This window comes from Cavia porcellus, unplaced genomic scaffold (genome assembly GCF_034190915.1).
Source record: "Cavia porcellus strain 051 isolate PalLab524CR breed Dunkin Hartley unplaced genomic scaffold, mCavPor4.1 scaffold_16, whole genome shotgun sequence".
Taxonomy (NCBI): Eukaryota; Metazoa; Chordata; class Mammalia; order Rodentia; family Caviidae; genus Cavia; species Cavia porcellus.
Genome location: NW_026947499.1, coordinates 30,869,464 through 30,883,604, shown reverse-complemented (window position 1 = coordinate 30,883,604; position 14,141 = coordinate 30,869,464). Strand labels below are relative to the sequence as shown.

At 45.3% G+C, this 14,141-nt stretch overlaps 1 protein-coding gene across 2 annotated transcripts; it reads right to left on the bottom strand.

The window, feature by feature from the left end:
• Nucleotides 1-2,391: 2,391 nt before the first annotated feature.
• LOC100714893 (uncharacterized) lies at nt 2,392-13,985 on the bottom strand. Of its 2 annotated transcripts, none has more exons than XM_003478060.5 (6): nt 13,257-13,981; nt 12,943-13,066; nt 8,344-8,558; nt 7,649-7,719; nt 7,299-7,403; nt 2,392-2,620 (listed from the first exon to the last, which is right to left on the bottom strand). In XM_003478060.5, exons 1-6 carry the CDS (start codon nt 13,869-13,871, stop codon nt 2,410-2,412), a joined length of 1,341 nt encoding a protein of 446 aa, XP_003478108.3. In that variant the 5' UTR covers nt 13,872-13,981; the 3' UTR covers nt 2,392-2,409. The 2 variants fall into 2 exon arrangements, with proteins under 2 accessions (XP_003478108.3, XP_063082206.1); XM_063226136.1 differs by lacking the exon at nt 2,392-2,620 and adding an exon at nt 3,480-3,777 and having other exon boundaries at nt 13,257-13,985.
• Between the last annotated feature and the right edge of the window lie 156 nt (nt 13,986-14,141).

The following is a 14,141-nucleotide window of genomic DNA, read 5'->3' as shown; positions in this document are numbered from 1 at the left end:
GCATGTAACACCACACCTATTACCTTTTCCTCTTTTGTTTGTACTTTTCTGCCCTAATATTTATCCTTTCCTGCTACATTTTTTGCCAAGTTTTCACTTTGCCAGATCAGGCTTAGCCAACAACCTGCCATTTGCCTCTGGCCCTGAGCAGACCTCCCTCTTGGGCATCTTTGGCAGCACAGTGGCTACATGCGGGTGCGGTGGGCCTGTTAGTTTATAGTCGATGCCCGCTGAGCGCCCTGTGCTTTGGCAGAGCTGTGGGAAGGTGATTCTTATGAAGCTTGCTGCTCACAGCAGAAGGTGGGGTCTGGTCAGAAGCAGCTGGTCCAGGGGAGGAGTTTATCTCCCTCCCCACTCCTCCTCTCTGCTGCGCCCAGAGCAGCCTCCTCCACCAGACCTCCCAGCCTTGGAGCTGCTGACTAGAGAACCCAAGGTGAGCCAAAATAAATCTCTCCTCCTTTAAGTTGTGGGTGTCACTGTGTTTCAGTGACAAAGAAAGTGACTAAGACGGGGTCATGGCATGTGGGGGCCTTCTGAGCTTCTCTGATGTCTTCCCACTTCCCACCCCAGGTGCTTGGGTTCCAGGCTCATTTTTTTTTTATTTTTGTTATTTTTTGGGGGGGATTATGGATTGAACCCAGGGCCTTCACACTGAACTAGATCCCTGGAACCCACCGTACCCTTTTTTTGAGATGGTCTCATGAAGTAAATTGCTCAGGCTGGATCCTCCTGCCTCAATTCTTCGGAATTCTGGAATTCTATTCATTCACCACCTCACCCACCTTAGGCCCTTAGTTGTTCTGTGTTTTAAGAGTCCCATTACATAGCCCAGACTTGCCTTGGCCTCCCATGTGTGGGGATCAAAAGCCTGTGCTGTCATATCTAGAATACCTGTGGGTTTGGGCTTTTTTACTTTTTTTTGACCAGGGATTGAATTTACGACCTCATGCTTGCCAAGCAGGCATTTAAATCGCTTAACTAATTTCCCAGCCCCTAAAACCGTGGCTTTAAACAACTTATAGTCGTCTGTGGCTCTCAGTGTTAAAATAGGCAGCATTCTAGCTGGGCATGCACTTGGGAGGCTGAGGCAGGAGGTTCACTAGGAGTTCAGTGTCAGCCTAGGCTACATAGTGAGTCCAAAGCCAGACTGAACTATACAGGGAGAAGTTGTCTCAAAAAAAAATAAATAAATAAAATAACAGTAAGAAAGAAAAAAAGAAAAAAAAAGAAAAAGGCAGCATTGTAGATAGTTAACCTCCATTCAACCAAGGGATATGTTTAACATGTCTGCTCAGGGCAGAATTCCTCCACTTCCACCATGCGCGTGCACGTGCATGTCCATGCACACACACACGCATGTGCGTGCGCACACACACACATATACGCACACACGCGTGCGTGCACACACACACACACATGCACACGCCCTCTGCTTCTACTGTACTTCCTGCTAAATGGAACTAGTGTCCACCTAGTACCTAGGCATTCAAAACTAATGTCTGCCTTTTCTCAAGGCTGACTTCTTCAGTTTTTTTTTCTTTATTTTTGGTTGGTTTTTGATTTTTGTTGTTTTGGTACCAGGGATCAAACTCATGACCTCATGCTTGCCAGGAAGGCACTTGTGCTGCTGAGCTAAATCCCCAGCCTGGATTTTGATGTTTTAGACAAGATCTCGCAGATTGGTTTTGAACTCATGAGCTCACTGCCTTAGCACCTGGGTTTACAGGAGTGTGATCTCTAGGTTTCAGCAAATATCACCTCTTCAGAACTTCTCTGACCACCTGACATGTATTTCCCTTAGGGGTCACAGTTTGTAATCCTGTAATAATTTGGCCTCTATACTGACTTCATACACACACACACAAGGATGGACATAAGCCTCTCAACAGTTTGGTTTACTTCTCTGGTCCTGAGCAAGGTGTGAGGCAAACACCTGGGCTCAGTGGCTGTCTGCTAATGTCCAGTGACCATCAAGCACTTCATAAGGACTCACACTTCACACGCAGGTTGGGTCCTCAGTTCAGCATGTGAAGTGACAGTGAGAATGACATGTCATTGAAACTTGGTAGGGAGGGCCAAGTTGGAAACTGACAGTCTAGCTCACTTTCCTACAAGAAGGAACACTGATCACTGTTTGTAAAGCTACACATCAGATAAAGCATAAGGAAAATATAGGAAACTCAAAACTCAGTGTAGTCAAGAGAGGCCCAGAGGGGCCACAGTCACTGAAGGGAAGGACAGCATTCTCTCCCCACCCTCGCTCCCTTCTCAAGGTGCACATGAGTGAAGGGCTATGTTAGTGTACAGATACGGGCCCTGAGCCACCCACCCAGCACATGCAGGCTCAGGGTTAGGGTGCTCAGGCTCACACTGGCCAGCACAAGGCAAGAAGACACCTCCCTGGGAACTTTATTCATCTCCCAAGCCCTGGTCTGGAGGGGCGCAGTCATGGCTCCTCTCCTGGGTTATAGACTCTGCACCACCAGGACTGTTCTCTGAGTCGTCTTTGGGTCTGGAAATCGGCTGAAATTTGAGGAGGACAGGCGGGGTGAAAATGGATGCTTTCACAGCACATGCTGGGGTCTTGTCGGAGCCAGGAGAGCCACTACAGGCAGAGGTCCTGCACAGGAAACATCCAACACACACCCATGAGGCAGGACATGAGCATTAGGGTCACCAAAGCTACATGGGGCAAAATCCTCGGATGGAGGAGGACTCTGAATACATTTCTCCATGAGTGTGGTCAAGGCTGTCCATTGCAGCACTGTTCATGACCCAGTCTAAATGGCCATGAGAAGACAGTCAAGGGACCATGCTGCAGCCACACTTTGGACTATTCTGCTGCTATTTAAATGAATAAGGGAAATACCCCCAACAAGTAAGGACATCACAATGGCTTTTAATGGGGGGAAAAAACCCAACCTGCTAAGTACATGTCATGTGCACCTGCTTGGATTCAGAGTTAACTAGTTATTGGGTTATCTGTAATCCCAGGACTCAAGAGACTGAGGCAGGAGGATCACAAGTTTGAGATTAGACTGTATTACATAGCAAAACCAATTTTTAAAAAATTAGTGTATTTTTATGTTGGCAAAATCCTATCTCAAAAGATATATTATCTAATGTAATCTTTGTGTGTGGGGGGGTGTAACACAAAATATTTGGAAGAGTACATAAAAATCTCTTAGCAGCAGGGCTCTCTTTTATTCCATCTATTATATACTGGGAACTTTTCCCCATGGAAAATGTTTTTTTCTTCAGTGCTTGGGATTGAACTCAGGGCTGAGTGTGCTGGGTGAGCACTGTACCTTTGAGGTACCCCGTTAGCCCTGGAACCAATGAAAAGCAACATGTTTTTGGTGACAGCATCAGCGAGAGGACAACTCATTTACTCTTGCTTTACACAATGTACCAAGAGTCTAAGAATTACCCTGGGCATTGCAGTATTTCAATAGACAAGAACAGCTGGGAAAATGATGTTCCATCTATGTATTTTGCATTTATTCTTATTGGTGATCATGAAGATATTTTTAGTGACAAGGGTGGAAACTCACAAGCTAGAATTGCTTAAAAAACTAACAGGACACTCTCAAACTCAGTTATATAACAGACTATAACATGTGCACAGACACAGTTATCCACAGAGAGAAGCCTACATGGAGACAGAAATATTCAAACAGTAGCTATTTCTGGAGATAAAAATAGGCAAGATCTGGTGAGTTTTTCTGCGTAGATTTCACTTTGGCTACAGTAAACTTACTGGTTCAGTACCCAGCACTGCAAAAAGAAAAGGCTCCACTTAGACAGAGCTAGAAAAAATAATTATCACCTCAGTCTTGCTCTGTAGCTGCCTACTTTGTTCTGTGTGGACTAAATGATGTTATGCTTTACTCTGAAACTTTGCTTTGTGACCACACTGCAAAAAGTGCTTCTCTTGGGGCTGGGGATTTAGCTCAGCGGCATAAGCGCCTGCCTTGCAAGCAGGCAGTCGTGAGTTTGATCCCCAGTACCGATAAAAAAGAAAAAGAAAAAGGCAAAAAGTGCTTCTCTGTCACCCAAAGATCAGTCACCTTCTACCCTTCCATGTCTCCTTCTTCTGACCTCACAGTCTGTTTCCACTTGGATGTAATTCATAAATTACATGATCATGTTTAATTATACTTTTTGTGTGAGGTAGTGGGATTAAATCCAGGGCCTTAGGGGCTGGGGATTTAGCTCAGCAGCATAAGTACCTGCCTCGCAAGCAGGCAGTCATGAGTTTGATCCCCGGTACCGATAAAAATGAAAAAAAGACAAAAATAAATAAGTAAATCCAGGGCCTTCCATCGAGCAGCGTCCCCAGTGCTTTTTTTTTTTTCTGGTACTGGGGATTGAACTCATGACCTTGCATTTGCCAGGCAGGCATTTGTGCCACTAAGTCCCCAGCCCCTTATTTTTATCTTGCTAAGTCACTAAGTTACCTAGGCTGGACTTCAACTTGTGATCCTCCTGCCTTAGCCTCCCAGAGTGCTGAGACTACAAGCATGTGTCACCACATGTGGCTTCATATTTATAATTTTAAATGACATGTACCAGATGTGGTGATGCAGATATGTAACCCCAGCACTGGGGAGACTGAGGCAGGATGAATTGTTGTGCGTTTGAGGCCAGCTTGGGCTACACAGTGAGTTCAAGGTCAGCCTGAACTACATAGTAAGACCTTGTCTCAGTCTTCCCAATATATGATTTTCTATAATTATGTGAGTGCACATTTGTTTTTAGATTTCCCCTTTTTAACTGATGTGGCCATGAGTATTTCTATACAAATAGCTTTTTTTCTTTTCTTTATAATTTCCTAGGGGAAGTTTTCAGTGTTTGTTTTTGTTTTTGTTTTGTTTTTGGTGCCAGGGATTGAACTCACAATCATGCACTTGCCAGGCAGGCGCTTATGCCCCTGAGCTAAATCCACGGTCCTCAGTTTTCAGGATCTTTAAAAGAATTTTTTGACATGCCCAGCCAGATTGTAAACATTGGATCAAAGAATTTAAGAATGAGTATCTGTAGCTCCTGGGCATACTAAGCGCACATGGTACTATGGACTATACCCCTAGCCTCCAATTTCAGTATACAATTTAGAGATTTGTTTTCAGCTTGTCCACGTATTGTAGTATGTGTTAATACCTAATTCCTTTTTACATTTGGCAATGTGGAGCTGGGTGGGGTGGCTCACGCCTGTAATCCCAGCACTCGGGAGCCTGAGGTGGGAGGATCATTGTGAGTTTGAGACCAGCCTGGGCTACAAAGTGAGCTCAAGGCCAGCCTGAACTGCATAGCGAGACCCTGTCTCAAAAAGACAAAAAAAAAAAAAAAATTTTTTTTTTTTTTTGGCAATGTACCATTATCCAGATAGATACATTTCTTTTATTCACCTTTCACACGTGTGCTGTTTTGCCTTTTGGATATTGTGAATGGTGGCACATGAACATTCATGTACAAGTATCTGTTTGAATTCCTATTTTCTATTCTTTGGGGTACTTACATAGGAGTGGAATTGCTGGATCCTAAGGGAACTCTGTGATCACCATTTTGATGAACTGCCAAACTGATTTTCTCAGTGGCCACTCCATTATACCTTACCATAAGTCATACACAGGCTTCAGTTTCTCTACATCCTCATCAACGGCTGTCATCTCTCTTTTTTTGGGATCCTGGAGATTGAACCCAGCATCCCTACACTAGGTCAACTTGCACTCCTCTTGCCTCAGCCCCGCAGCGTGCTGGGATTATAGGTATGTATCACACCTGGAAGATGACTGGTTTTTTTTTGAAGATGACTTTTTATAAGAGCCATCCTAATTTATGTGCTATTACATCATTATTGTTTTGATTTGCAATTTTCCCAATGACTAATAAAATTGAGCACCTTTTCCTGTTTACTGGCCATTTATTTGTACATCTTCTTTGGAGAAACACCTAATCAAATCCTCTGCATCCTCCCACTTTTTTTTTTTGGTGGTTACTGGGGATCAAACTTATGATCTTGCACTTGCCAGGCAGGTGCTTATGTCACTGAGCTAAATCCCCGGCCCTGCATTTCCCCTCTTTGAGAGAGGATCTTAAGTGTGTAATTCAGACCAGCTTTGAACTTACTATGTAGCCCAAGCTGGCCTCAAACTTTCAGCAGTCTTTCTGCCTCAACCTCCCTGATGCTGGGATAATAGGTATGCACCACACGAAGTATGTGCTCACTTTTTAATCAGGTTGCTTTTCATTTTTGATGTAATATGCAAATATTTCCTCCATTGTCTTTTTTATGGTTTTTTGTTTGTTTGTTTGTTTGTTTGTCTTTGTCTTTTTGAGTCAAGGTCTTGCTATGCAGTTTAGCCTGGCCTTGGGCTCACTTTGTACCCCAGGCTGGTCTCAACCTTGTAATGATCCTCCTCCTGCCTCAGCTTCCTGAGTGCTGGGATTATAGGAGTGCGCCACCACTCCCAGCTGTTTTTGAGATAGCATTTTGCTATATTGTACAGCATGGCTCTAAATTCCTGGATTCAAATGATTCTCCCATCTCAGCCTCCCAAGTAGCTACAGGTGCCAGTGCTTGGTACTGGAAGTGAAACTCAGGGCCTCATTTGTGCTATGCAGGTACTTTAGCCCCAGTGTGCTCTTCCTTTTGAGGTGGTCAAAATGCTCTAAAACACCAAGACTGAGACATAGCTAGTAGTAGAACACTTGCCCAGCGTGCTACAGGCCATTGTTTTAATCTCCAGCTTGGGCTGATGGCAAGGACTAAGCCAATCTGGTAGTACTGTATTTCTGTAGCCAAAAACATCAGTCTGGCAAATGTGACCCTCCCAGCACAGCTTTCTACATAGCTAAGAGTAGCTGAGATTATTACTTTGCCCTCATATTTTGGGGTTCTTGATAGCTATTTATTGCTTATCTTAGCAATCTCAGCATATACATCTTTAATTCTTTAGGGGATGGATGTCATTGTTGTCTACACCCACAGAATGGGTAATGCCAAGAGTAGACCCTCATGTAGACTAGGAGCTGCCCCTCGGTTGGTGGCATCATTTCCTTTCAGTTGGCCCTCTGCATAGTTAGTGACCAATTTCTCATCATTACACTAAGAAAGGACATTATTTTTTTCACCCCTCATTATACTTACGGTCATTCTTGGAGGTGAAATGGACATCATACTGAAAAACCTTTTTGGTCTTGTGCATACTCCCATTAGGCACAGGTACACTACAGGGGCACCCTCGAGTTGGACAGTCACAATGGTGCTGGGCCTGGAGATGTAGAGGACTGCTTACCAGGGGAAGCCGGGACAATGGAGCTTGTGTGGACTGTTTCTAGCCAAGTATGAGAAATGGAAGCCTCCGGGATTGAGGACCAAGGGAGTCAGATCAACCATGTGGCTGCAAGACAGGGCAGAGTTGGGATGTCAGTCCTGGGTCCCTCCAGTCAGAGAATGCAGATCTGTGACAGAGGCCCAGCAACTCCTACATACAGAGCCCACCTCCTCCCCTGGGTAAATGAGACAGCAACCACTAAAAAGCGTAGCAAGAACTAAGAGATGAGGACAAAAAGCAACCAAGTCTCGTTCCAGGTTGCCCCCCAAATGTTCCTTTTCCATTTCCCTAGAGTCCAGAGGGACTTCCACCTCTTTGGGTTTGATGACAGACCACTCCAGTTTAATTGCACTTCAGACCCTGAGATGTCCAATTTCTCCATCTGCAGGAAACAAAAGAAAGTTCAGGACAAGTGTGGGGACTCTCCTTGCAGAACAATCCTTATATGAGACAATGTTACTCCCTTTCATTCAGCAGATATATCAATACTCTTTTGATTGTGGTATTTCAGGGGTACAGGGGGTAGGTTAGGGGCTAGAAGCTGACTAAGGAGGTTCAGTCCAGCTTAGGGGATGGAGAGGTGCCTGGAAGATGAGATGGAGATGCACAGGATAAACAGGCACCTGGAAGGGCAGGCACAGCAGGCACTGGGACAGGTGGGATGACACCCACAGGGAGAGGTAGAAGTGTGGCTCAAGACATGGGGGAGGCCCACAGTCTTTTCTGTCCTTCAAAGTGCCAGGATCCTGTCCAGTGTACCTAGTGCTTCCTTGCATACCCAAGGCCAAGAAGATCGAGCTTGGTACCCTCGACCCCTACCATGACCCTTAAACCAGGGCAGCCCCCTTTTATCTGCCTTATCCACTGCTGTTCCACCTAACATCTTGTCTGCAAAGAGGCATCTATGGAGGTCGGAGAGCCAGGGCCACAGGCCCAGCAGGCATCTGAGCAGGGGGACCAAGCTACCCTCCCAGGACTGCCTGGGTTAGACGACATTCCCACTGACCGGCTTGCTAGGGAGTGAAGGGAAGGGGCCAAAGACCCTGGGCATAGTGTAGACTGGGGGTGATGGGGCCACCACAGAGGTCATGGTGGTGACAGGTGGTAGCAGTGATGGAGGTGGCAGGGTTGCCGGGAGGCATGGAGAGGTTGACCGGTCCTGTAGGAGGATGAGTTCTGATTTCTTCGGGTTGGACTTCTTTTTTCTTCTGTTCTTGGTATCTGTGATAAAAAAAAAAAAAAAAGTGCAACAAGTGTTTCCTTGTGCCACAGCAGGGCAGAATAGGGGTGGACACAATGCTGTGGGATCTTCAAAACATCCCTTCAGTAAGGAATGGAGGGACACATATCATAAGAGACAAAACCTTAGACCACCACAGATAGGCAGCAGTGTGCATCATCTTACCAACTTCCAGCCCCCTAGACAAAGAGGACATTTTTTTTCTTTTTGTTTGGGGGTCTTTTTGAGACAGGGTCTCACATTGCAGTTGAGGCTGGCCTTGAGCTCCCTTTGTAGCCCAGGCTGGTCTTGAATTCACACTGATCCTCCTGCCTCAGCTCCAGAGTGCTGGGAATTACAGGTGTGCATCACCATGCCTCGCCTGAAGAGGACTTTTGTGTCTATTTTACAGGTGGAACCAGAGCTTCTATCTGTATAGGCAGACAAGATCTAGCCTGGGCAGTCTGACCTCAAAGGCAGAAATCCACAGGATGTGACGGTGTTGGGCTGCTGCCCACCTCCAGCATTGTAGGGAGCTGAATCTGCCAAGAGCAATGAAGGCCCCAGGGAACACCTAGGGCTGCCTGTACCCAGCCCCATGGCCATTCTGGGGACATGGAAAAGGCACTTCCTCTATGAGGAAACCCAAAGTGAGAAAGGCTTGCAGAAATGGGCTGAGGGAGAGCATCTTCTCTTTTTAAAAAAAAATTTTTTTTTTTTTGTCTTTTTCCTTTTTATCGGTACCAGGGATCGAACTCACAACTGCCTGCTTGCAAGGCAGGCGCTTATGCCGCTGAGCTAAATCCCTAGCCCCCTAGCATCTTCTCTTTTAGGTTTTCTACTTCATTTGATGAATCTGTCCAAAGTTAGAGACAGCTAGAATTAGTGTAACTTTATACAGCCAATCAGAATGGCTCACCTAGAATGATAACAACAACTACTCAGTACTGGCCTAGAGCCTAAGAGCCTGTGCTACAGATCAACCTAGAACCAAGCCTACATCCAGGATAGTTACAACGTGACCCTGCACATGTCAGCAAGCAACTCCTCTTCTGTAAAAGAGGTTTTAAAAAAAGTGAAGCTATCATGAGGAATGTGTTCCTGACCCACCCATCAGATGAACAGGTGACACGGGGGACTCGTAGTAACATGGAAAGTGTGGACCCCCACCCCACCCCCAGGAACCTGGGCCTCCTAAATGCCCCCCGCCCCAAGGTAGTGTATCACTGAACACAAACACACCAAAGGAACTGAGCCTGCCTGAATCCAGCCAGGGCCTCAGAACAACTAGCCAAGAAGTACAGGAAGACTCAGCAACAGGTGTAAATGCACGGGTGGGACACCCAGAGCATGACATGGTTCAAGCCAATGGCACGGGAGAAAAAATGACATGAGATCATCCTACCTCAAAGGAGGCTTTAACAGAAGTGGCCACAGGCCTATGCCTGCCATCCTAGAGTGATCACAAATGTCCCAATTTGGACACAAATTATATATATGTTCACCTTAGTGAAAAAAGGAACTTAAGAGAAGCCAGACACAGTGGGACATGCCTGTAATGGCAGTCCTCTAGGAGGCGGAGGCAAAAAGATCACAAATTTGACCTCTGCCTGGGCAACTTTGTGACTTAGCAAGACCCTGTGTGTCAAATTAAAAGAAGAAAAAAAAAGTTGAGCTGGGGATGTAGCTCAGGGAAAGAGCTCTGAGTTCAACCCACCAGTGCCAAAAAGCAACCAAACAAACAAAAAACACTTAAGAGGCCTACTGCTCAAAAACAACATGTGGGCCTCACTGGATCCTGAAATAACAAAATACAGAAAGATTTTAGTAGACCATCAAAATGTAATATAGGCTAAACATGTCACTAGCACGAGGACATGGTGTGTTATGTTCAGTGTAACATGGTGGTTACATCAGAAAATATCTTTCTTTGGTGATTCGGGGTACTGAAGCCAGTCTCATCCAAGCTACCCAAGCACTCAGCACCGAGACCTTTTGACTTAGAGACAGCGTCTTACTAATATCAGGCTGGCCTCAAATTTGTCATCTACCTACCTTAGCCTCCTAAACCTCTGAGATTACAGGTGTTTGTTTCTTTGCTTTTGTTTTTTGAGACAGGGTCTCCCTATGTAGTTCAGACTGGTCTTGAACTCAAGATCAGTTCCTGCTTCAGCCTCCTGAGTGCTGGGATTACAGGCATACATCACTACACCGGCTTGAAAATGTCTTTCTTCAACAACAAATGCTGGAGAGGCTGTGGGGAAAAAGGAACTCTTCTGCACTGTTGGTGGGAGTGTAGACTGGTACAACCTTTGTGTAGGTCAGTCTGGAGATTTCTCAAAAAGCTGGGATTGGAAGTCCCATTTGTTCTAGCTATTCTACTTCTAGGCATATTCCCAGAAGAACTGAAAGCATCATACCATAGTGATATATGCACACCTATGTTTATAGCAGCACAATTTGTAATCTCCAGATCTTGGAAACAACCCAAGTGTCCATCAACTGAGGAATGGTTAAAAAAGTTATGGTATTTCTATACAGTTGAGTACTACTCAGCTATAAAGAAGGATCACATTGAGATATGTATCAATAAATGGGTGCAGTTTGAGACCATACTCACATAAGTGAAATAAGTCAAACTCACACGTGTGAATACCGAATAGTTTCCCTAGTGTAAGAAATGATTCAAATATATAAAAGTAGGTGGTAATCATGATTCCCCATTATGTGGTCTTGGAGCCTTATAAAGTTTTCACTCATTAATTGGAATGGCTTTATTCTGGGCGGCTTGGTATTATCGTCCATGATGAAATGAACAGCTATTTTGAAGAAAACAAGACATCATAAAAGCTAGTGCTGATTTAATACCATCTTGTTTTGAAACCCCACCAAACTATGGCTCTTCTGTCTCCATTGGTTTTATCATGTTTTATCTTGCTGACTTTTATTATATGTGATAGTATAAACAAAAATTGTTATAGGCAAAGAGATAATATAGAAACCATTGTTCGTTTTCTGTTAGCTGGTTCTAAATACCCTACAATGCTTTCATCCACTTGAATGGTTTTACACTGTCTTGATATGTTTGATGCTATAGTATACGAAGTTATATTCAAATATTTCAAGGAAAAAGACACTATGGTAACTACTATTAAGTCGGGTTATTTGGTGGTGAAGCACTAGGTTGCTGAAACTCATGCTTTGACCTGTATTGTTATGCTGTTATGTCCTCTTTTATCTCAATCTCTCCTTTATTCATTAAAAAAATTATTTAGTTATTTTTTTAATTAAGGGGAAAAAATAAAAAAAATTAGCAGGCTATATTATAGTAACTTTTTTGATTTCCTATTAACTTGATTTGAAGTCCTGTAATACTCCCCCTATCTTGTTTCGACTGATTAGACTCTGTTCCCGTTCTGTATGATAGTATGAAGTTTGAGGGTATAGGCAACTACTTTGAAGGCAATAAGATTCACTATGATGCCCATTCTGGTTTGACTATTATCTTCTTTTGAAGTCCTGTAATGTTTACAATGTTTAGGTTTTATTGGTCTTGTTCTCTATTGTTTTGTTCAACTTTATAATACCTAATGAGATAGACAATTCTTTTTAAGGAAGCAAAAGGCATTATGGTAACCATTGTTGATAACCTTGTACTCTGTTTTTACATCATGTGCTATGTCTATCCTTGGTTTTGACTGACAGCTTTGTTTTATCATATTTGATTTTATTCTCTTCCAAAAAAAAAAAGTAATAAGAACTATGGGAGTAATAAAACCCAAAATGTGTAAATTTTGTTGTAAAAAAGAGAGGGAAAAAAAAGTGCTCCAAAGGATACAACTGGAAGTGTGTTTAGGTGTGTTAAATAGCTGACCATATTAATGTTTTTGATTAGATCACTGAACACAACTGTTTGCAGTCTCACTGTTTGAATGTCCACTTTGTATGCTTTGATCCTGTGACTTGAGCAACTATCTCTAAGATGATATTGTGTAATCTATTAACTGGTGATTTCTTACTTTTTTTTTTTTTGTAGTTCTGTATTACTTGTACTCTTACACTGTTTTGTTTTTTTTCTTTTTCCTTTTTTTTTTTTTTTTTTTTTGTCTTTTTCCTTTTTATCGGTACCGGGGATTGATCTCACGACTGCCTGCTTCCAAGGCAGGTGCTTATGCCGCTGAGCTAAACCTCCAGCCCCTTTCTTTTTCCTTTTAAATTTTTTTAAAAATGTCTTTCTTTAAAATTAAAATGCACGTGGCCATGGATTGTAGCTTAGTACTAGAGCATGTGCTTAGCACAAGTAAGGCCCTGGATTCAATTCCCAGCACAAAAACAGAAAGAAACAAAACAGTGCGAGGCCCCTCGTGGGCTGAGATTGAGCCTCACCCCGGGCATACAGGTGCACGCGGTGGATACTCCTCTTCAGCCGTTCTAGGCGCTGGCGCATCTCCTGCAGGCCCATGCTGTTGCACAGGTTCAGGTGCCCCTGGAAAGTGCAAAGAATCTTCGCCTGCAACAACAACGGGAGAGGCGGGGTAGCAGAAAACTCGCAGAGAAGAGTCACGCGGTGGAGGGGTGAGGAGGCTGGGGTAGTGTCACTTGCGCGCTTCACTCCCCAGATGCAACGGTCTCAGGCTTCTGCAAGACCCCATCTGCGGCCCAAGAAAAGCCCGAGGATGGCGTCCCCACCCGGCTCGCACCCAGAGGAAGGAGAAGAGCCCGCGCTGCTCGCACTCAGCCTGCTTTCTCTGCCGCAGCACCCTCTCTGCCAGCCACGGAGAGCGGTCCAGAGTGCGGAAGAGGCGGCGCAGCGCGCGCTCAGTGTAGGTCGCCGCCTGCCTCTCGAAGTCCTCCACGGAGATGAGCTGGCAGAAGGTCACGTTCTGGGGGAACTCGCTGTCGAACTCCTCTAGGACCTCCATCCGAGTGGCGCTGCAAGTAGCGGAGCCGCCGTCGGGGCAAGCATCCCGAGGGCCGGGGCTTGGCGACCCCCACCCATCCGTAGGCAACGGATGAGGGTCCATCCTGAGGGCCAGGGATGCAGTGACGGGAGGTGGCGGGTCCCGTCCGGGGGGGCGGCTACAGAGACCCTCTCCGCCGTGGCCTCGGAGCCAACGAAAATCCCCTGGATGTAAAGCCACCACCGCCCCCTTCCGGGCCGCCAGCCAATGCGACCCGGCAGAGGGGCGGGACCAACCCCTGCGGCAAACACACGTGACAATACCCGCCGCTCTGGGCATGCGCTGAAGTCTTCGAAGGGACGCACGCCGCTGTTCTGTGTGTGATCTCATGGGAGGGATAAGGATAGGGGTCATTTCATTTTCACCGAACCCTTGGTCATCGCCAGACCCATCTTCCAACTTTTTTAAAGCCCTGCCCCTGGCTAAACTTCCAATCCTCTCCCCATCCCCAAGGTTTCCCTACTTCAAAGACTGGCCCTCTACCTCTGCAGTCTGCAGCGTCCCAGGACCAGCGCTTCCCTCAGTCACAATACCCACAAAGAGTTCACTGGACCCTTGACTCCTCAGGCTTTCCAGCCTTAACTCTCCAGCATCATGCACCCCTCCCAGGTCTTGGGGATCCAG